The following is a 23,802-nucleotide window of genomic DNA, read 5'->3' as shown; positions in this document are numbered from 1 at the left end:
AGCTCCACACCCCAAAATAGGCCCACTGCATCTGCAGCAACACACCCTCCAACAATTTACACATAAAAATCGCTACAAATTCCTAGACTTTCAATGGAAGTTTGGAGAGCCAAAAATCTGGACGGACCATAAAAAAAAAAAAAGTCCTGTACCTGCTAAAAAGATACAGGTGAAGGGTATGCCACTGCATCTGCAGCAAGTCTCTGCACTGTAGATAGGGAAAAAAACAAAAAACTTTTACTGCAGCATCCTATGTCCTGCTGCCAGTCCGCCTGCCCCCTCCGGCATCAACAATCCCCACTCCCTAGCCGCGGCGCAGGTAGAACAAAAGTTGCTGCGGCAACCGGCATAGATGTGTATGAAAGCTGCGCAGCTGAAGGCTATCATAGCCCTCCCAGCACCACATACTCTCTGAGCCCCGGAGACTCCTCTGCGCCTGATGTCACAGAAGTGCCTCCCCGCCACAGCCGCCCCCATATCCTCAGAGGCCCCGACTCCGCAACACAGTACCTGAGCTGCCGGCCTGGAAGCCCCAAGATGGCTAATGTAACGGATAGAGTGGGTGATATCGCGGAGGGTAATGTCTGGACACTGAATCAATGTGAAAGGTGACAGTGCTGTGCAGTGCAGTGGTGGGTGTGCAGTGTCACTGACACTGCAGAGAACTCACCTTTTGCATTGATTCAGCCAGTCAGTCAGTTTTGCCAGCCAGTCACTATTGTTAGCACCGGTGTCCCATCATGCCACGTTATAGGGAAGTAGATGCACTAAATAAACGACAGCTCCCTGCAGCCCTTAGCGCCAAAGTATTCCGGCGCTAAGGGCTGCTGGGAGCTGTAGTTTGAGTGCATCTTCTTCCTGTAATGCGGCGCATTGGGACACCGGCGCTAACAATAGTGACTGGCTGCTGTGCGAGTCTCTGGGAGAGCTACTGCCAAAGGGAGGACAGCAGCTTAGCTGGTTCCAGGAAGAGAAGCAGGAGAAGCATTGCCCCCCTCCTCCACTCGCATTACCTCCGGGCCCCGTCCGCGGCACCCCCCCATCCACCACCCGCGGTGGCTCCAAAACCCCTCCTGCACCCGCAGCACCCCTACACCTGCCCCTCCCTCACCCGCTGCACCACCGCACCCTCCCCTACCCGTGGCACCCCCACCCGCAGTGGCTCCGGACCCCCACCCACAGCACCAACCCCTTCCCCACCCGCAGCACCCCCGCAAACCGCCCCTCTCCCATCCGCGTCTCCCCTGGACCCCCTCTTCCATCCACATCTACCCTGCACCCACCACTCCCCCAACCACAGCACCTACTAGGTCATCAGGCCCTCCGTGCGCTGTTCACACCGTTGCAAGGGGCTACGTCCCCTTAACCATTGCATGCCCTTTGTCCGTGCAATATTTAACCACTCACACAATTTTGATTGGAGGTAATACTCCAAATAATAAAAATATTGCATGCCACAAGGGCGTGCAAGGGTTAAGGGGTCCCTGCCCCTTACGACTGTGTGAAGAGCGCCCATAGGGCGCGATGAATCACCTAGTATATGTGTGTGTGTGTGTATATATATATATATATATATATATATATATATATATATACACAATCCAATTGGCGGCACTCCCAAGGCTTAATGTTATGAAATAAACAGACGAACTGCGTCTCAGTGTCCAACGTTTCGGTCTGACGACTTTTATCAAGAACATGTGAGAAAGTGATAAAACATACCTTAAATAGTGTGCTCCATGCGGTACCCCCTCTAGCGCTTCCGGACGCGACCTGTCTCAACCGGATGACGTCACATGGCACGCTCCCATTCTCCGTCCTCGCGTCCCCGGACTCGCGATACTCGAATGACGAGAACACGTCACGTTACACGTCGGCGGGTGGAACGCAGCGCCTGTTCTGCTCTCCGGTCATCAATGGCGCTCCGTGCGGTTGCTAAGGGGACCTGTCAATGGAGCAAAAAATGTACAGGCCAAGCAATGATAAAACGTGATATACAAAACAAAAACAGTGCACGTATCTTGTAATACAAATGTACATCCTAATCATAAACTGAGCTCATGATGATATATATTATTAAGACCACATAATGTGGATGAAAAAAACAGGAAAGTAATACTGATGAGGCAGAATGCCAGTGAGTAAATGTGTGTGACAAAATATGTATCAAAAGAGTATCATTAAAAAGGTAGTGCATGGCACTACCTGGGGCAGTGCAATTATGCTAACGTCAAATGGGATGAATAAAGAATAATACTGTGTAAATAACTGTAAATCTACTACAAAAAGCTGCTGCTTCTGCCCGAAGCATCAGGAGCAGCATATCAACAAATGCATCATATATATTTTATATATTAGTAACAAATTAAGATATGTGCAGAAAGAAAACTGTTGGGTCCACTGCCTGATGTCCACTCATGTGAAACCTGATCTGTGACCACTGTTATATTATTACTCGGAGCATGAACCTATTTTCCTCTAAATATGAATCAAAATTATGAAAACATAATTAAACAACCAGATCACCGCAGGGATTCGAAAATTCCGCCAGAATGCGATGCTAAAAGCCTAAAGCGGCCACCACTTTACAAAAAACAAGAAAAGGACAAGTTCTCATTCAAACCAAAAGGAAAAACTGAATTCATGCGATGGATCCACTGTGCTTCCAGCTGCAACAGCTTCTTGTCCCTGTCGCCTCCCCGAATGGACGGTGGTACATGATCTATAAGTTTGTACACAAGGGAGGATAAGGAATGTTTCTTCTCTTTGAAGTGCCGTGCAACCGGCTGATCAACCGGTTTGCCCTCCAGGGCCATCCGTATAGCTGACCTGTGTTGTGTCATCCTTTCTCGTAGTGTGCATGTCGTCTTGCCGATGTACACAAGACTGCAGGGACAGCGAATCAGGTACACTACATATCTCGTGGTACACGTCAATACATGTTGAATGAGCATCTTCTTGCCCGAATATGGGTGTAACACATAATTCCCCGTCTCCAAGTATCTACATGTTGTGCACCCAATGCACCTGTAGCTGCCTGCCTTTTTAGTGAGAAAATGTCCTTTCCTGCTTTCATTTGGACTTTCAATATTGTTGTGAACTAGCCAGTCCTTCAAATTCTTGTTTCGTCTATACGCCATCATTAATCTTGACCCCTGCAAGGCCTTTAAGGAGGGGTCCGTATTAACAATCGGCCAATATCTCTTAGTGGTTGTATTTATGAACTTGGAAGCTGTGTTAAAGTTGTTGACAAAAATTGTCGTCCGTTCCTTCCCCTTAACTGGAGATGTCTTCAGTTGTTCTCTACTGAGCTGCATGACTTTGGTCTTAGCACAGTTCAGTTCTTTCTTGGTGTAACCCCTTGCCATATACTTGGAACTCATCCGCTCAATCTCTTCCAATGCCAAATTTTCATTGGTGATTCTACGGATTCTCAAAAACTGAGAATACGGAAGGCCTTTCTTTAAAGGTATCGGGTGGTGACTTTGAGCATGCAGTGCATTATTGACATCCGTGGGCTTGATGTAAATTGATGTGCTCAGTTCTAGTCCATCCCAGTGGATATTCACATCTAAAAAATGGATTTGCTGATGATGGCTTTCGTAGGTGAACTTAATGTAAGGGTGAGCACCATTAATATCTGACATCATGCTCTGTAAGCTGGTGGCCGATCCCGACCACAGTAGAAGGATATCGTCAATATACCTTATAAAGAAAAGGCAATGTTGTTGAAAGGACTGATGTTGAAAGAAAAGGGATTGTTCAACCTTGAACATATATACATTCGCATAAGACGGTGCCACGTGACTGCCCATGGCACACCCTCTGAGTTGGACATAAAATTCTTTATTAAACAGGAAATAATTCCTGGTGAGTGTCTTCTCCATTAATTCCATGAACAGCCGCACTGGAGGACCATGGTATTCCACTTTGTGTGTAATGAATTCTTCCAAATGCCTCAATCCTTCATCATGGGGAATGCTCGTATATAAAGAAACAACGTCTATTGTGCAGAGCAATATATTCTCAGGGAGTTGATCCAGATTGGCTAGTTTGTCCAAAAGAGTATTCGTGTCTTTAAGATAGGTTTTCTCTCCCTGGACCAAAGGTTGAAGAAATTGGTCAAGATATTTTGAAATATTGCTGTACAGAGAATTTCTGGCCGAGATAATAGGGCGGCCTGGTGGAGCTTGTAATGATTTGTGAATCTTCGGCAAACTGTATAGTAAAGGTACCTCTGGGAATTGTGTGGTGAGTGCCGCCAAGGTGGCATCTGAAATATGCCCCTCTGAAGCTGCTGAAGTTAATAACTTTGTAAGTTCTTCTTTAAAGATGTTCGTGGGATCGCAGGACAGTTTCCTGTATACTTCTGGTGCATTCAGTTGTTTATACATTTCCTCCAGGTAAGATTCCGTATCTTGTACCACCAGGGCTCCAACCTTATCTGCAGGCCGAAATACTATGGTGTTGTCTTTACTCAAGACTCTAAGTGCTTGAAATTCGTCCTTGGACAGATTGTGGTGTTTTGCACAATTGCCTTTTTTGTGATAGGCAGCAACGTCCTGATCTACTAGTCGAATAAAGCTTTTGATTGACGGATTGAAGGATTGGGGTTCAAAGGTCGACTTTTTTCGTATTGATGGCACCTGTGTTCCTTGTTTATCGTCACTTTGGGGGAAAAATTCTTTCAATTTGAGGTTTCTGTTGAATTTCCAAATTTCTTTCTTCCACTCAAAAGGGTTGAAAGATGCGGTGGGTATAAAGTTCAATCCTTTATTCAGAACTCTGAGTTCTGTAGGAGAAAAAGATCTTTTAGACAGGTTAACCACTATGTTTTCTTCCTGCTTGTGCCTTTGCCTTTGGCACTGGCCGCCGCGCCTCGTGCACGACCTCCGCCTTTGGTGGCGCGCGTGGTAACCTCTAAAGGGGGCTTCTTGGTGGAAGATGTCTTCATGCTGTCTGCATCGCTATTAGACGTGTTGGTGTCACCTGACATATCACTGTCATTTCTGTATTGCCATCTCCTGTGTGGATACTTACGACGCCCTTCGCCTTGCACGGCCCTTCCTGTGATCCAAGAGTACACTCTCTCTTCCTGGTAATCTGCATTAACTTTTGAGAGTTTCTCCTTTTTAAATTTGATCAATTCTCTTTTGTACTCTTCAACTTGTGTTTTTATTTTCTCCATCCAGTCACAAGTGGGATCATCTAGGAGGGTCTTTTTGTGGGCTGCTTCAAAAGATGAGATCTTATCTTTGACCAACCTCAACTCCCTGGCTGATTCTTCTATCACCAAGAGGATGAGGTCTAGTGCACACTTATTGAGCACGGCTACCCAGCGTTTGCAGAACTCGACATTGTTACGTCCAATGGTGGGAACATTTTTCACCCTGAAACCCCGCGGGATTTTCTTTTGTTTATGATAGTCAGTCAAAGTGACCCCGTGCAGATAATAATCAACTTCTTTTTTCTTAAGTCTAAACAAGGTGGTGAATAATTCACCCGGCATTTCCGCCCCAGCTGTTTCTGTTAGTGTATCCTTAAAATACACAGCCTCTGCATCAGAGTCACTGAATGATAATACATCACCCACTGTTAGCCTTAAATTCATGAAGCCACTCCCATCATCTGTCACGCCTGTCGCCATGTTGTCACAATATGATGCAAATGTGTGACTTAATTCCCCACAGAAGACTGTGGCAAGGAGCATAAAAGCTGCAACGCTCAGTTCAAAAAAAAAAAAGTCACTGGTCGGTATAGAATAAATTGGTGTTGGGTGCCATGCATCAGAGGGACCTAGGAACCCCTGTTACTTAGAAAGACAATTGTACCGGCACTCACTTACTGTCCAGGAACACGTACTGCTCAGGTGCCCTGAGCAGTACGTGTTCCTGGACAGTAAGTGAGTGCCGGTACAATTGTCTTTCTATATATATATATATATATATATATATATATATATATATATACCTTTTTTTAAAAACCACCTCCCTATTCAGCCTTTAGCTTACCTGTGAAGCTCTCAGTTTCTGCTCTTCAAAGTAAATGATGTGCTAGTAGTGTGGCTTTGGACATGTTGTAGCTGAGCACTGCACTATCAATATGAGGCGCAGAGAACACCATGCCCACCTCCTGTCTGCTTAGATCAGAAGTAGCACGGATGGGAATGTAACACCTGAAGGACGGTAGCCTACTGCCTTGCGCACCTGCAGACCTTTTGCTTGCTTGGCTGGCAATGGAGAGCAATAATTTTGTGTGTTACTGTAACATGGGTATGTATAAATGTCACAATATGCTCTTTCTAGCTAATTTAGTTAGTATTATTAGGTTTTTGACCTTTTCATGTTTTTTTGTTTTTTTTGTTTTGCTGCTGATTCAACTATACATTTCTCTAGCATTAAAGAAACAGGAACTTGTTTGTTACTATTTGTTTTTTTGTTAATGCAATTTTTGCTACTCTGATACAGTGAGATGTATGTAGTGTAGTCATTCTCCAACCTTTTTTTTTTTTTTTTGGACTTTGGTTACAATGGATAAAAAAGGCACGTTATATAGCAGTGTTTTATAGTTACTTTAAATTGTAAAGTGTCTTGAAACACAAAACATAACTACATTAATTTCCCATGCACATGACTCATTACTACCACTGTACTGGGCTACAAGAAACGTTCTTCTGGGGAAACACTGATTCCTCATGTAATCTGAGTGCTATTAAGCTCTGGGCAGCTGTGTTGTACTTATGCTTTAGAAACCAGAACAGCACAGGCATTGCACAATCATCTGATGATGATGATGGCCAGGATACTTCGGGAATACTTTTTCTCCAGCAAGAGAACATTGTGTGAATGGTTGGTTATGTAATTTGTGTCTTTGGATTTGGTTACATTATCAAAAGTATTTCTGATTTGGATTTTGTTGGAACACATTACCATTTCTTTTGTCATGGTTCTACAGTAGCCAAAATATTTCTATATTAGTGCGGTCCTCATTTGTCTTAAGTGGGCTACATATTTTTTTAATATACATGTTTATTCTATGGATCATTTTACATATATGAGCTAGGTAAGTTTTCAGGAATACGGGGAACCATATTTTTAATCGCCTAAATAAGTATTACAGCTATTTGGGTCATGTCTATCTTTTTCTTGCTAAGTTACTTATATCAGTGCTCAATAACTAGCTAGCAGCTAGATTTAGTTGACAGAAAAGTTTTTTGTTTTTTTTGTAACCTTGTCACCAGCTTTAGTGGTTGGTTAAGAACAGAAACATCAGGCTTAGATTAGGACAGCTTAAAAAGAAAAAAAGTTTCTTATGTTAAATTTAGTACTGCCTGACTTAAAGTCTGAGACAATTTTGCATTTACGCAAAGGGGAGTTATTAATTAAGGCTTAAGGGCCCTACACACTGGCAGATAAAGTGCACGATATGAACGTTCTCGTTCATTAATGAACGAGAACTCATTCATATCATGCAGTGTGTAGGCCCCAACGATTAACGATGCACGACCCTGCGCTTGTTAATCGTTGGTGCCCCATCGCTTATGCATGCAGGCCAATATGAACGAGATTGTCCATATTAGCATGCATTGCTAAGAAACTTCACTCCCCCCATCACCTCCCCCCTGCTGCTGGGTTGCCCATCGGCCGTATCCGCCGTCGGGCAGCTCGGCAGAAGATCTGCCAGTGTGTAGGGCCCATTAGTGAAATGATAACTTTGTGAGGGATAAAGTACTATCACATCAGCTTGTAATTTACATTTTATAGGATGTATTTGAGAAATGACAGTAATGAGCTGATTGGTACTTTATCTGTCATGTTTTTCTGTTTCCAAGCTTGGATAAATACACCCCTAAGGTATTGTTGTAGAAAGAGATGTAACTTTTTCAAAAGTTGATTTTCTTAATTTACTTCATCCTGGGTAGGACTGTTCATGTAGAGTGTTTTTGGTTGTGGTACTCACCACATTTGGGGAACTATTTTATTATCTGTAACTTTTTAATGATTTTTACTAACCTGGTGCAAATTGCACATGTGGTTTTGGTGTTCTATTTTTAACTAATTTAGAAAGAAAATTTCCGACAAAAAATAAATAAATCTTGACACAGTTTTGAGTGCATAGGAAAGCTTTTAGGGAGAATTCCCCTAAAATCTCTAAATTAAGTTGTTCAATTGGAATATTTTACAGTAAAACCATATCCCCAAAACTTTGTTTTACTTGGATTTGGTGTTCAAGTTACCTGAAAGTCTGCGACCCTCTGCATGTGTGTCCCTGCTGTTCTTTGTAATGCACATACTGCAGGTACCATGTTTTTAGTGGACAATACCCTGCCTGTCTGAAAATGATTTGGCCAACAGGAGTGAGGAAATTGCGATATACATCACTGGGCTTTTAACCGCTATGGGTAATCCGTTTTCCATAAAAGCTAAAAATCTGTTGTCTGTTACAAAGGATTAAATGTGATCACTGTCTAGCTGCGTTTTCTGTACATGTGTGTGACCAAATTGTTCATAGTACACTGTATGCAGCTATTTAGTTGCTATTCACTGTTTGTTTTTTTCCCCCCCTATGTAATATTGTATATTACTGTATTCTTTGGTCTTGTATTTTATCATTGTTCTTGCTTTTATGCTCAGTGTAGCTCAGGCTTTCCCAACCTCGGTCCTCACAGCACTCCAGGTTTTAGTGATATCCATGTTTGAGCACAGGTGACTTAATTAGTAATGCAGTTATTTTAATTTAACCATCTTTGCTGAAGACTGGATATCACTAAAACCTGCACTGTTAGTGTTCATTGAGGACCGAGGTTGGGAATGCCCGGTGTAGCTGTTTGAAAAAACTAGTCATTTGCAGAGGTGAAATGTTCCATCTGTCTGTGTTTTGTGTTCCCTACTAGTTCTGTATATACTTACCAGCTATTCCAGATCTTGGGCTGAATATTATGCAGTTCGAGACGACCAGAGCTCAGAGATTCCAGCCATGCTGAAACTTTATTTATTTATTTATTTAAAGCAGCAAACATTTACAAGGCAAAGCCAGGTTGGTTTTGCCTTGTAAATGATTGCCGCTTTAAAATAAAAAAACGTATGAGTTTGGCTGGAATCATGGAGCTCTGGACATCTTGCACTGCACTACATCCAGCCCCTTGTCTGCAATCACACGTTTTCCAGCATTTATTTGGTCATTTAATTACATTGAAAATATTTGTTAAGCTACATCCAAAATATTCATTTTCACTGGAAGAATATTTAAAAATGCCTTTATTTGACAGCAAATGTATCAAAAGCTGCGTATACTGTTCTATTTAATGAAAGCTGCAGTTAATTCTCAGTTAGTCATAGAACAGTGTACTTTAACTTCATGGTTCATGTCTAAAGATTTCAATTTTGCTGTTTAGTATTCTCTAAGTAAGAAACAAAGCTTAATGCTGACTTTTTGTTGCCTCTAATATTATCATTTTGCTGATTAGTTATATTTTCTGCATTGTTTTTTTAAATGTTAATAATGATATATACTATTTTTACTGTTTTGCAGGAACCAATGTAGGAAATCTCTTTCACATGGCTGATGATTTGGGAAGAGCGATGGAGACTTTAGTGACAGTTATGACAGATGATGAGGTGTTAGAGTAACTGCTCCTTACACACCGCATGTGTTTTTATATACTATCTTCGTACAACAAAGAGGATTAGACTGTAAGAGTTTACAAGAAATATCTATATTTTTGTGAAGGGTAGTGGTACTATACTGTAGATTTCAGTAGTTTCTTAAGTCTGTTATTGTTTTGTTAACAATGGCAGATTTTAAATGTCTATGCAATTGTACAAATTCAATAAGAAAACATGTAAAATCTTGATAGCTTACAAAAAAAAATCTTGCCATTTCTTTTTACGGAGGGCAATTTTGGGTTAATTAAAAAATTTCTATCAGTTATAAAGAAAGATTATAAAGTAAAGTGTGCTTTATAAAAAAGACAAAAAAAAATTATTAAAAAAACTCCCATTGAAAAACGAAAAAAAAAAAAAAAATCAGTGCATTGAGTTTAGAATCACCTTGGCTTTGTAACTCAACAATAACCATGTTGTGTCATATTCTTGTGTATCAAAGAATACCAGTTATAGCACCAAATCGGATCTGGACTTCTATGCTACCTGCTACGGACACATTTGTTATATGAAGATCCATAGAAATGGTCAAGACCCTCAGTATTATTTTATCCTAAGAATTTTAACTTTTCATATTAAGGAAATCACTGTATAGACAGTACTATAACCCATCTACTAAAATGCATTCATTTTAAAATATTCAGTACTCTTAATACTAAGACTTTGTTTATTGCTGCATCTCGAAGCTTAATGTGTACCTCTAACCTACACAGTGGAGTCTGACATTTGGGCCAAGTGTAATACATCCTGATTTGGCAAAAGTGCAGATTTTTCCACAAGATTTAAAGTGGCGTTTCTGTGTTTTGTTTGTTTTTTAATTACAAAACCAGGTTGTTGTTTTTTTAATTGCCACTTTTAAATTTCATCTCAGAATATCCAACAGATATGCACTTTTGCCAAATCAGCGACCATTGTTTTTGGGTGAACCAACAACAACATCTCACTAGTGTCCTTTAGGGGGACACTAGTGAGATGACCTATAAAATGCCAGTAAAGTGGTTTCTCTGTTTCCTAGTGAATGGATAAGCAGATTATTGGTTGGACCCATTGAATGGCAGCCTCCATTATTTTTGGCCAATGGGAACACTTTAACAAAAAGAATATTCAGCCCTATGGGCATGGCATCTAGCAAAAAAGTGTTTGTGGTTTCTTTCTTCAAAATATTGGAAATTAAGTGTTTTGCTATATTCTATGGGATATTTTAGGTACCAGTATCCTGTTGGCAAATAGATATCTTTTGTATGGGTACATTTTATGGCTGGGATTTCCAGGAGTAAACTTTTTTTTTTTTTTTCTTTGAACAAATCAAACCACATTTTGAATAGCCTGATAACAAAAACATGAAAAGTGCAGAGGAAAAAATGTTTTTTTGTTTTGCAAGCTAATGGGGTGGAAAACTGTATTTAAAATATTCTAAACCTTTTATTATGTATTTGAATGCTTTTACTAAACCATTGGTACTGGATATTTACTTGTTAAATGTAATGTTTGGCAAAAGCAAAATTTTTCATCGTAACATACATTCAGGGTAATAATATTACAACAAGGTAACATTTGCGTCAATTATTTTTTAAAGAAATACAGCAATGTGACTAATAGTGAAGATGAAAATATAAGCAGCCAGTGATTTCAAATTAATGTGACTGCTCTTAAGTGCCCATTAAGAACACTATTATGCCCTGACTTAATGTGTGCAGTTAAGCAATAATTAAATGGGCCAGTACAGAGTCAGTGTGTTCATGACCTAGTGCCCAGAAATAAATACTGATTGTAGATGTTACATTGCAGATTAAGTAGCTGATAGTTTCAGTAAAAAGAATGCAGCCCTGTCATGTCTTATATGACTAATGTGGTACTGAGGTCTTTTTTTTTTTCAACATCCCCTATAACATTAGTAGTTAATATGAAACATGAAAGTGGTTCTAAATTAATAGAAAAAAAGAAAATCCGTCACCGACCATATTAAAATACAGCATCTCACGCTGCAAGTAAATTTCAATTCCATGCAGCTGTCAAATTTGCACATTGGCACTTTTGGAAATCTAATTTCCAATCTATGGCACTAGTAATAACTGAAATAAAGAATATAAACATAAGGTCAGCCACTGTGAGACCCACCCTTGTTATCAGACTCTCTCTGGGAAATGAGTCATCAGTGACTCCCAGGAACACCAATACCACTGAAGTTGAAAGTGGTTGATTGTTGCTTCTGAATACCAAAAATGTTAACAATTTACTTATTTTGTCCTGTGATTGGAACAGCAGAGCAGTTGGAAAGTAGATTTCTGTATCAGAGTTACCTGAAATGATAGCTCTGCAGTAAAAGCAATCAGCAGCATCCACATACACTAAACGTGTCCTCCGCATCCCATCGGAGTGTAGATCAGCTGCATTTCAACCATGTTATTACACTTTGATACAGGGTAGAAAAGCTACGACTGTGTGTATTCTCTATAGAAGTCCACACATTGGTATGTAACAAACATGCTCATACCTAGTACCCCACATGCTTCCATCCATTTCACTGTCCTGTTAATGACAGCTATTTATTTAATAGTTGTTTTTCAATTACTCTGTTTTTGGACATTTTAAATAATCCAGAAGACACGTTCTTCCCATTTTGGGATATATTATACTGTTATATTACAAGGGTAATGTACCAGGGACAACCCACTAGATCACACAAACTACTTGTTTGATTTTGTGTTTTATTTTTGTCATCAAACTTGACAAATCATGTTCCATCTACCTCACTATGGTTTTGTGGTGTTTTTGAACATTTCAGCAAAACACATACCATCATTACCACTTTATCCATTGTGTGAAAGTCCATTTATTCAGCAAGTGCCCATTGTACAGCAAAAGCCCATTATATAGCACTGGTATGATATTTTCTTACTGTAACAATATTGGGTATATTAAACAAAGCCTTTTTTTGTTTTGTTTTTTAGAAAACTGTGGAATAATGTATCCCTGTATGGACACTAGAAGTCACAAAAGGCCAGTCACAATACAAAAGTGCAAGGCCTCCCTAGAGTGACTTTTAATATTCTTTGTACTTGACGTTTATGGGGTACATGGTTCCCTTATAATGCACAAGGGTCAGTAGCAAACAGGGATATATTTCACAGGATATTTCTATGTGTGTAAATGTATCTGTGTTAGAGGATTGAGATATCAAATACATATTTATATACACACATATTTACACACAATATTTATTAAAAAAATCTCCTGTTAAATGCAACATTGCTAAAGAGAACTACTGTACTGTACTAACAAGTCATTGTAACTTTTTGTTTTGGTCATTATGGCTCGCCAATCTTCTGTCTTTAAAATTCTGCAGTGCTATACACAAGGGGTATTCAGCTGTTGTGCAACTACATATCCCAGCATGCCCTGACAGTTTTTTTGCTACTAGGGTATGCTAAAACTGTAGCATGGCATGGTGGGATGTGTAGTTCCACAGCTGTTGGAGGGCAGCGTGTGGAATACTCCTGTTATATACTACCAACGGTAAACTGCATGTTTATTAATGTGTTCATTTAAAGTTTAGCCCATACATTTTCAAATAATTATTAAAAACAACATAACATTTAATCTTGTACAGATGTGGCCACCTACATCTAGCCTCCTGGCATGTTAAACAGACCTTTTAGTAACGCCATGCTGTGACGTGACTCTGTAGCGCCGGGCATCTTTTGGTGTGCTTTTTTTCCATTAAAATGCGTTTTATTCGTATAACGATGGAAATAGGATGCACCGCTATGCAAATAAGACGCACAAGCAGCTTATGCTGATTAAAATGATTTGCTGCCTATATTCTTTGTGCAACAGTGGCTGTATCTGCATACAAAATGCTACGTTACAGTGTGTTCCTAGCAGGGCCGTTTCTAGACAATTTGGCTCCCAGTGCGAGATTTAAAAATGCGCCCCCCCCCCCCCCATATAGCCGTAAAAATAAAAAGCATGCGCGCGCCGAAGGCGCGCTCGCTCCCGACAAGGGTGTGTGGCCTGATAAAAATGGGTGTGGTCTCATTAAAGTGGGCGCAGCCTCGTCTGATATCATCACACCCACCACAGGGGAAAAAAAATAAAAATAAAAAAGTCCCCTTTTTACACATTACAGCAGGCAAGTGTCCCCATATTACACAGCGCGGCAGGCAGGTGTCCCCATTTTACACAGTACGGTAGGCAGCTATCCCCATTTTACACAGTACGGTAGGCAGGTGTCCCCATTTTACACAGTGTGGCAGGCAGGTATCCCCATAGGCAGGTGTCCCCATTTTATACAGTGCGGCAGGCAACCCCATATAACCCCATATGCAGGTGTCCCCATTTTATACAGTGCGGCAGGCAACCCCATATGCAGGTGTCTCCATTTTATACAGTGCAGCAGGCAACCCCATATGCAGGTGTCCCCATTTTATACAGTGCAGCAGGCAACCCCATATGCAGGTGTCCCCATTTTATACAGTGCAGCAGGCAACCCCATATGCAGGTGTCCCCATTTTATACAGTGCGGCAGGCAGGTATCCCCATAGGCAGTTGTCCCCATTTTACACAGTGCGGCAGGCAGGTTTCAAGTGGGGGGGAAGGAAGAGGGAGAAAGAGAGAGAGGATACTTACATCTTCCGCTCTTCGGTCCCGCCGCCTCGCGCTGGCCGCCTCCTCCTTCCATGCGTATCTCCTCTCCCCGAGCGCTCCTGCTCGGGGGGCGGGGCTTCGCGGAATGACGCGTTTGCGTCGTGACGTCACGATGCAAACGCGTCATTTCGCGAAACTCCGCCCCCCCAGCAGGAGCGCTCGGGGAGAGGAGATAAGAGTCACAAAGTGCCGCGGCGGGCGCCCCGTGCGGTTGCACGGCTCGCCCGCCGCTAGAAACGGCACTGGTTCCTAGCCAACACTGCAACGTACCATTTCGTATGCAGATACAGCCGCAGATGCACACAAAATATATGTACACTACATATTTTAATCAGCAGAGTCTGCTTGTGCATCTTATTTGCATAGTGGTAACAAATTTTCAGCAAAAAAATAGATGCCTGGTTCTAATGGAGTTGCAGAGGACCTGTCAGCTCACTCACACCAGGCATCTCCCTCTGCGTGACGTATTGAGGCAAGATGTATGAGGACACATTTATAGTTATTTATGTTTCCAGTGACTGTTATTGAGCAGTAAAATAAGTGGAATGTAATTTGGTGTAAACCGTTTCATATGAAGCCACTTGCATTCCTTCAATCAACAGCTGAAAAGTAAATTCATTCACTGGTACACATGGGCCACAGTGTCACTGATTTGCTTAATTTTTTTATTTTTATAATCAATAGTTTGTGCACACCTTCGGTACCAGTTCTAGCTGTTCTGAAAGGAGATAGAAAATAGACATTATGGTACCAATAAGAATGCTGCTCTGAGACAATAATGCCTAATGGTATGAGTAAAAGTCCAGAGACCCTTTGCATATCTAGATACAAGCTTCTGGATAGTTATATGAAATTTATGGCAAAAACCTAATGCTCAGTAATGTGATTTCATTTTAAAGTTGTACACATGGGTGAAGTTTCAGTAATTTTTAGTGCAAAATAACTTGTAACTTGATTGGATTGGTGCTTGTGTTATTAATAATACCAGCAATCCAACATTTATTTCCATTAATGCACAATAATAATAATAATAATATCTATGAGAAATAATGTATATCTAAAGAAAAGCCATTGAAACTTTGAAAATTAAAATGTAAAGTTATACCATCTGTTCAATCTGCAAACTCTCACTCGTGTGAATGGTTTTAAAATGGTACATTTTGGAACAGAGCATTGAAATAATCCATTTATGCACTACTCAAACCTTTTATCTTAAGTATTGCTTTTTGGAATACGCCCCTAGAGCTAAAACAATTTTTCCTGTATTACTACAATAATGCACATATTTAATATTAAATTGGAGCTAAGAAAGGTTTTATTACAGAGTTAATGCCACTGTCTGTCTTACTTCACATTGAAAAACATTTTTTCTTTTTTTCTTACTATACAGTATGTATGAAAAGCTTTATTTTTCAAAGGGATCACCTCGTTCTTCCCAGATATCCTTCAATTCAGCTTACTCCTAGCTTCATGCCATGGCTGTCCTCTCATTTCATTTCAGAGATTGGAGTGTGCGTGTGTTGCAGTTTTTTTTTTTTTCTTTCTTTAAAAGGAAAGGAATTTGCACGGTTTATTTTATTCATTTTGGTTTATGTATTATGCATTAGTTTTGGAGTGTCTGTTTATATTTCTATACATTTTAAAAAAGAGAGGCTTTATTGCTGCTTTGATCATTATTTAGAAATAATAGTATTGTTTTTAAAAACAAAGTATTATATTGCAAAAAGTTACTCTATGTTAATTCATGACATCAGCATTTGGCATGTACTGTCATTATGACCCTGGTCATCATAAAATTGTGTTTTAACATCCAGCACTGTAAACTTTTACTAATTATTTTTATATACATCAATATTTTATTCCTGCATTTTCACAACATATCAAGTTCACCAAAAATATGCCTTACTATTGTATTATATAATGCTTTACTCTGTATATCAATAAAGCACGCAATTATGTTACTTATAACGCAGTGCATTCCTTCTCATTTTGTGCTCATTTATGGAATTAAAAATCAAAGTTAATGAAAGTATATTTCATAGTTTAATGCCAGTGGGGATACTCTGTTCCTGATTTAGTATACAGAAGCAGACTGATCGGCTGGGAAAGTTCAACATGCGGACCAAGCACCTAATAAACAATTGAAAATATCTTTGGGGCCGTTAACCTACTTTATGAATGTACCAATATGAAAGTACCAAGTAGGTAAAATATGCACATAATAAATTGTAGTAAAACTAGGAAAAGGAGACGAGAACAAAACAAGGGATAAAAAGAAGCGTAATGGTAGGGGGGGACAAATTGGAGCATATGTAATACAAGACATGCACATATTTCAGGGAGAAGAAATCACGATCAGCCAATACAGAGAATTTTCCTAGTTTACAAATTAGCAGAGGGATTCATAGGCACAGTAGCATAAAAATCATGCCATAGCCTCAATGTAATCATGGGAGAAGAAGCTGAAGTACTGTGGAGTACCTGAAGCCAAGAGTCTCCATTTCAAAACTTTTCTGAGTATTGGAAATAAATTGGATATGAGGGGCAGCTCAGGTCTCTTACAGTATTGGTCTAGTGCTGTTCTTGTAGCTATAAGGATGTGGCTAATTACATATTATAAGATTGAACTGAGGGAGGAAAATTGTGCAGAAGGGCGAGGGAGAGATACTGTAGTAACCTGAAAAATCAGCTCAAAGACCAGAAAGTGTATTAAGGAGTCTTCTGTACCACAGTTCCTTCAGCAGAACTGAGAAAAATGAAGCCACATCGTATGCCTCTTGGCTGGGGGAACAGTCAATCTGTTGCCAGGGATTTAAGAGTCGATTTTGGTTAATTTTGTGCTCCTTATCATGAATATGCTATGCTTATTTTTCAATTGGCTGTAGTTTTTGAGATATGCATATGTCTTTAATATTGATGAAAAAATAAATTAAACAATGTTAAAAAGGTTTTTTTTAATTAAATTTGATTCGTAAAATGTTATAAAAAGAAACAGGATAATTACATACATGTTGGGAAGCTATGAGAACCATTTTTTTTTTTAAAGATTTTATTTTGTATTCTTGTGGGCAGTCCCTCTGCAGACCCCAACAGTTATCAGCCCTCCTTCCTTGCTATCTTTCTTCCATTACCTGAATATCCTCATGGAACCGTTCACCCAGTTCTTCGCTTAAATCTCTTAGATTGGACGGGAAGTGATCTAAATGGCTGTACAAAAAAATTTATTTTAATACTCATGTTGGCACCTACTTTGTCGAAACATTTTAGCATGTTGTGGACTAATTCTTGATAGTTGTCTGCTTTGTGGTTGCCTAAAAATTTTTGAATGATAGACACATAACTCAGCCATGCTTCAGAATCGGTTTCAGTCATAAATGTGGTAAAATTTGGCTCCTTCACCAGTTTCCGCATCTGTGGGCCATCAAAAATTCCTGCCTTGAATTTTTCAATACTAAGAGATGAAAATGTTCGACAAATATACGTGAAACAATCGCCTGAAATGTCAATTGCTTTTACAAATTATTTCATTAAACCCAGTTTGATATGAAGAGGCAGCAGTATGATTTTTTTTCCTGTCAATTGCTCATGAATAATGTTGACTTCTCCTAGTGTTATAACATCTATTGGAGGCTATATGGTTTGCTGCCAGTGCTTTTGTTCTGCATGACTATCCCAAAAGCATATGTGACCAGGATACTTTGTATATCCACTTTGCTACCGAAGAAGAAAGTTTACCATTTTTAAATCGACACAAACAGACCACTGATGCTGAGAAAAAGCAATTTTTTGCTAAGACTAACTTGATATTTTCATACAGTTCTTTACGTTTTGTTGAATGACCGATAGGATTTGACACAAATATATTCCCATTGTGCAGTAATACGCATTTTAAGCTCCTTTTAGAACTGTCCAAGAAGAGACACCAGTCTTTTGCTCGATATTCTTGTAAGCTCATCATCTGGAGAAGTTCAGGAATATTGTTGCAATACACAAGATTGTTATCTTGGCTAAAGAATGACAGTATGGCTTGTTCTTTATTTAGCTACAACGTTATAGTAACATCCGGCTCACAACGGTGCTTTTATTAAAATGTGGATGGTAAAAGCTCAGCTCCTTTTATTGATAAATTCAAGTCACACATTAAATCATTTTGGTCCTTTTTGAGAGAATTTGTTTGGAGTAGAGGAACTTTCTTCAAACTCACTTTCATCTGTGTTACTTGCACTGGATGAAATTAACATTTCCACATCACATTCAACTTCGCACAAAGAACTTAATAATGGTACAGGTAAATCTTTGCTATGTTGTATCTGTTGCTTTGCAGAATTCATACTTGGGTATTCCTATTTGCGTTTCTTAAATTGATTCATACCCTTCACCTTTACAGCACAAAAATAGCAGTCACTCAAGTGATCTTTTGGCTCACACTACATCATAGCTATGCCGAAATTAAGTCATCTTAGATCACCTTTGGAGTGATTCCATGCAGGTTTTACAAACTTTGTGAGGCACCCATATATTGTCTTGCTGGCTTATGTGACGTCCAAAATAAGCCTTATACCCTTGTTTTACGAATACAGTTATATCTTTTCTTTCTTTTGCAACACTATATTTGCCACAAATATAACAAAAAACATCAGGGTTGTTAGTACACCGTCTCCGAGAAGAATTCATTTTCACGGCAAAAACGTTTTGTTTTACACATTCAGTGCTAACTCCCAACAAAAGCACTGACCAAAACAAGCCCAACCCGCTGGAAATTTCTTGCGGTGGGACAGAAAGAGGGTCAAACAAAGGAGCAGGAGGTATGCTAACTGCATCATTTGTCCTCTCCATTGCTCCTCTCTGTGTGCTGGGAGGAGGCGTGGCTGTGGTCTGAGGATGTCTCAGCAGACTCAGCAGTGCACTGCCACGCCTCCTCCTAGCATTAGTGAGGAGATATGAATGTGTTATGTGTCTCAAACGTGACTACCAGCTAGGTTATCACAAATAAAACAAATTCGTGTTATTGTTGAAAGAGGGTAGATGTAAAAAATGCAAGACTAAGCCAATTCTGTTAAGAAAAGTGGCCTAGACTAGAAAGGTTCTTCAAATGGAGAAAATAACTAAATTTTATAATTTTTTATGAATTTGAAAACTGGAGCAACTTCAGCTATATCGAAGATCTAATGCGAAAATAGGACCCACGAATACTCGCAAACCGACCTTAAATCGTTGGCAAAAAATCCTTTTTTGTTCCCCTTTGTAATCTATGGACAATTTTGAACATCATTTCAGAGTGGTTTATACATTTAGACAATTTAAAAATATTTGTAAACAATGATACCCTGTCTTCATCTGTTAAGAAATCTGAAGATCGTCCTCCCATTTAATTTGAATTGTTAAGTTATTATCTTCTATGGAAGACTAAGGTGTTTTGTACCACATTTTTTTAATTACCTTTATGACTCGGGAAGAGAATTTGAAGGATATATAAGTGAGGGAGGAAGACAAGGGGCCGTAAGCAAGTAACATTAGCAGAAATTCAGTGACTTATTTACAAGTATTTGTTAGTCATTTGTAGGAATGGAATATTGCTCCTGGATCTGAAGGAACAATTTAAAATGTTGGCTCACATAGAAGTTATGAACCATGATAATCCCTTGCCAATTGCTTAAATTAAGATTTGGACACTGCTAATAGAGAAATAGCAGTTGGGAGTGAAAAGTCATCATATACAGTACTTGCCTGGAATTTTGGTGGAGAAGGGTAGAGTCAAACCTTCATTTGGTCTAATAGGCAGGTATATTGATACATTTTTAGTTTAGGAGCAGGAAGGCCATCCCAAGTATTAGATCAAAACAGCCCAGCCCTACACAATCTAGAATATTTGCCTTTCCACACAGGCTGAGCTGAAAGAGTAGAATTTGGATGAGTTATATTGGGTATAGCCTGAAAGAGGTATACAATTTTAGAGAGTAGCATCATTTTAACTGAAGCCAGTTGCCCCAGCCACAAGCTCTCCTAGTTCAACCATGACTTGGTAGGAGTAGCAAATTGAGCAATAGTTGAGCGTTACAATTGTGCTGTCCTGTAAATGTGCCAGGATTTGTAAGCCTAGATATTTGAGGCAGGAAGCTTGCCAGTAATATGGAAAGAAAGTAATGAGGCCTGTTTGATACCATATGCTAAGGCTTCTAATTTAAAAGTGTTCAATATGTGGTATGAGACTGGAATATGCCTGCATAATATTATGAAGAGCAGGCAAAGAGATATTAAGGCTGGTGTTGAACAGGAGTACATCATCGGCAAACAAACAGATCTTCTGTTCATGAACACTGACAGATATACCTGTGGAAAAGGTAGATAACCTCATTTTGTCTGCCAATGGTTTCATAGCTAGTGCTAACATTAGTGGAGATAGGAGATATTCCTGACACGTCCCATTGGAGATTTCAAACCTTCTGGACAGAAACCCATTACAGAAAATGCAGGTACTGTATAATATAAGAATCAATTTCAAAAATAGGACATTAAAACCAAACCTAGCAAGAACCTTATACATATATAGCCAGTGCAGTCTGTCAAAGGCCTTCTTTGCTTCAAGGAAAAGTAAGACCATGGGGACGGTGTTAGCTGCTTCAATTTCCAATATGTTGAACACTCTCCTTGGGCTTATATGACCAAAATAATGCTACTTGATCTTGAGAAACCAAACTGGAGAATAAGGGTTTAGTGCTTTGCCTATAATTGAATTATTAGCTTTGCAAATGTTTAAAAGGGCTGTTGGTCTAAAATTCTGGCATGATCTCTGGTTCTTGCTGGGCTTGGGTATTGTGATAGTTTGGATTTCCTGCAATTCCCTGCGAAGAGAAATATCAGTTACATAGTTATTATGATTAGTCATAATGGGCATGAGCCTGGATTGGAAGGTGAGGTAAAAGCCATCAACGATGCGGTAAGGGCCTGGGCCTTGACTTTTTATTAAAGATTTAAGTGCAGTGTGGACCGCTTTGCTACGCCACTTAGTACATACTGTAAGGGTACAGTTTGTCAAGGGAGAGACCAGGGAGAATTTTTTTTTTCCCTTGAAAATCTCTTACTAGTTTCCAAGTCACGCAACAATAATACAAGAAGGTATAAAGGTACAATAGAACAAGTATGAGTAAAGCTATAAGTTAAATGAGGTAACACAGGAACACTTCTGAAAGATGACATGTTACAAACAATTCAGAAGTTCAGTGTCGCAATCTATAACAACAATACGAAGAGTTGTAGTGTTGACTTTGAAAATGAGAACACAATCAGTAGTGATAGAAAGCTGCACTTAGAACAATGAAACAAGGTAATAATATAGGCTATATATCTTGAAGTCATTAGAGCAATATAATGCAATACAGCAGATAAACATGGTGAAGTGCTATTCCTGGTATACCTGGATGAATTAGCAAGAGAATAGTGATGTAACTCGATAAATTGAGACAGAAGAAATTAGAAATTTTTACTATATCGGTAAGAGTGATATAAATGATAAAAAGGGGAGGGAAGGGGTAGTTGTCCCCAGAAGTAATACGTCTGTGAATATATAAAGATAAACTTAGCCCAGATTCTGAGAAAGTGCTAAACCCTGCAACAGTATACATAAATAAGAGGCTACCAGTGAAGCCTCATGTTGTTCAAGTAATAGGAGAAACAGGAGAAGGTAAAGAACTAAGGAGCTCATGCACTCGGAGACATACAGTAGGGGTAAATTTACTAACGTGTGTCTAGGTTGATTGTCATTAGGTTGACACCATATGGTTGACATGCATTTGGTCGGCTCTTTGGTAGAATATCCTAGATTCATCTAGGATAATACAATTAGAAGATATTTTTATTTATTATTATCATATGCCCTTGGGGTGTGTTATGACTTTTCACGTATGTATTGATTACACTGCCAAACAAAAAAAATGTTTTGTTTGGTGCCTGGAATGTTAGTATTGATTTTGGTTACATTGGGCGTGCTACTTCCAAATGTGAAAACAGTTTTTCTCTATCAGCTATACTTTTTGCCCATGCCCAGGCCGTGGCACATCGCCATCTGGGCGACCTTCAGTCTGAGCAGGACGTAATTTGTCTTGGTTGTCAGAAACTTTCTGGACAACCACAAAGCTCAAAACTATGCTGAGCTAGTAAACAACATGCTCATTAATTTCACAGACCTTGGATATAAGTTGAGCATAAAAGTTCATTACTTACACAGCCACTTGGACCGTTTCCCAGAAAATTTGGGTGATATGAGCGAAGAGCAAGGTGAAAGATTTCACCAGGACATTGAAACAATGGAAGATCGCTACCAGGGAAGATGGAATATACATAGGATGGCAGATTACAGCTGGAATTTACAAAGAGACTGTCCACACAAGTCCATTCAAGAACAGATTTTCTTTTCATTTATGGTTTCATTTTATTATTTTCAAGAAAGTGTTGTTTGAGTCACTATAGTGTTACTATAATGTTAGTCTGTTTTAGTGACGTCACTAAAATATTGTAGAAAATATTTTTAGACTGTTTTTTAATGTTTTGTGTTTTATTATGTGAATCATATGCCTAATATGAAAGAGGGTAACACAAATCAGACAATGTTTATATCTGAGAAATTAGAGCGGATAGGCAAAAATGAATGTTTTATTTGAAATAACTTTTTTCTTGTATAGATATCTATATATTAGAAAGGAGCGCACATACTCTTATAAAAGATTCACAATTTATTAAAAATGTATTAATAACAACAATCTAGACCGCTCATAAAAGTATTCAATATATTAATCACATTAGATACAAATAAAGGTGCAATTGTTATTCATTTGTAACACACTTTGTATCATTGTATAAAATAACAACTTAGCAACTTTATCATGTGAGTTCCACTATAGTGTCGAATATAGAGAAGTGCTGTGATATTTTTGTAGCACAGCCACACAAAAGTCCCTTATATGTGTAACTTTCAAAAGGGATCTTTTTGTTACCACACTTTGAATGTCAGTGATGGAGGTAGCTTTATTCCTCCGTAAGTCCGCGTTATGCTATGACCCTCCCGGCCGCCTCGTGTTGCTCACCACTCTAGTAGATGTTTTTCCTGCAGTGTCAGATGGCTTTTAGACGGTGCAGATTGGGTGGGAGCGGTGGTGTTCTGTTGAATGTCCTGGGGAGGGAGGACACGGCTGGTCACTGATGAAGCAATGCAGGTGGTTTGTGAAGATCCCTTTTGAAAGTTACACATATAAGGGACTTTGTGTGGCTGCGCTACAAAAATATCACAGCACTTCTCTATATTCAACACTATAGTGGAACTCACATGATAAAGTTGCTAAGTTGTTATTTTATACAATGATACAAAGTGTGTTACAAATGAATAACAAGTGCACCTTTATTTATATCTGTGATTAATATATTGAATACTTTTATGAGCGGTCTAGATTGTTATTAATACATTTTTAATAAATTGTGAATCTTTTATAAGAGTATGTGT

General features: G+C 39.2%; 1 protein-coding gene across 13 annotated transcripts in view; it reads left to right on the top strand.

The window, feature by feature from the left end:
* The window catches only part of DMD (dystrophin), a 3,641,189-nt gene extending 3,624,912 nt beyond the window's left edge, over positions 1-16,277 (top strand). For 10 of the 13 annotated variants that reach the window (XM_063953479.1, XM_063953476.1, XM_063953472.1 and 7 more), the window contains one exon: positions 9,532-14,376. In XM_063953479.1, the coding sequence (XP_063809549.1) occupies positions 9,532-9,629 (98 nt within the window). In that variant the 3' untranslated portion in view covers positions 9,630-14,376. Of the gene's footprint in view, positions 1-9,531; positions 14,377-15,699 lie in introns of those variants that run through there. The other 3 variants (XR_010221499.1, XM_063953473.1, XM_063953477.1) reach the window with 3 other exon arrangements.
* Positions 16,278-23,802: the final 7,525 nt, after the last annotated feature.

Source organism: Pseudophryne corroboree, chromosome 2 (genome assembly GCF_028390025.1).
Source record: "Pseudophryne corroboree isolate aPseCor3 chromosome 2, aPseCor3.hap2, whole genome shotgun sequence".
Taxonomy (NCBI): domain Eukaryota; kingdom Metazoa; phylum Chordata; class Amphibia; order Anura; family Myobatrachidae; genus Pseudophryne; species Pseudophryne corroboree.
This window is presented reverse-complemented; position numbering and strand designations above follow the sequence as displayed.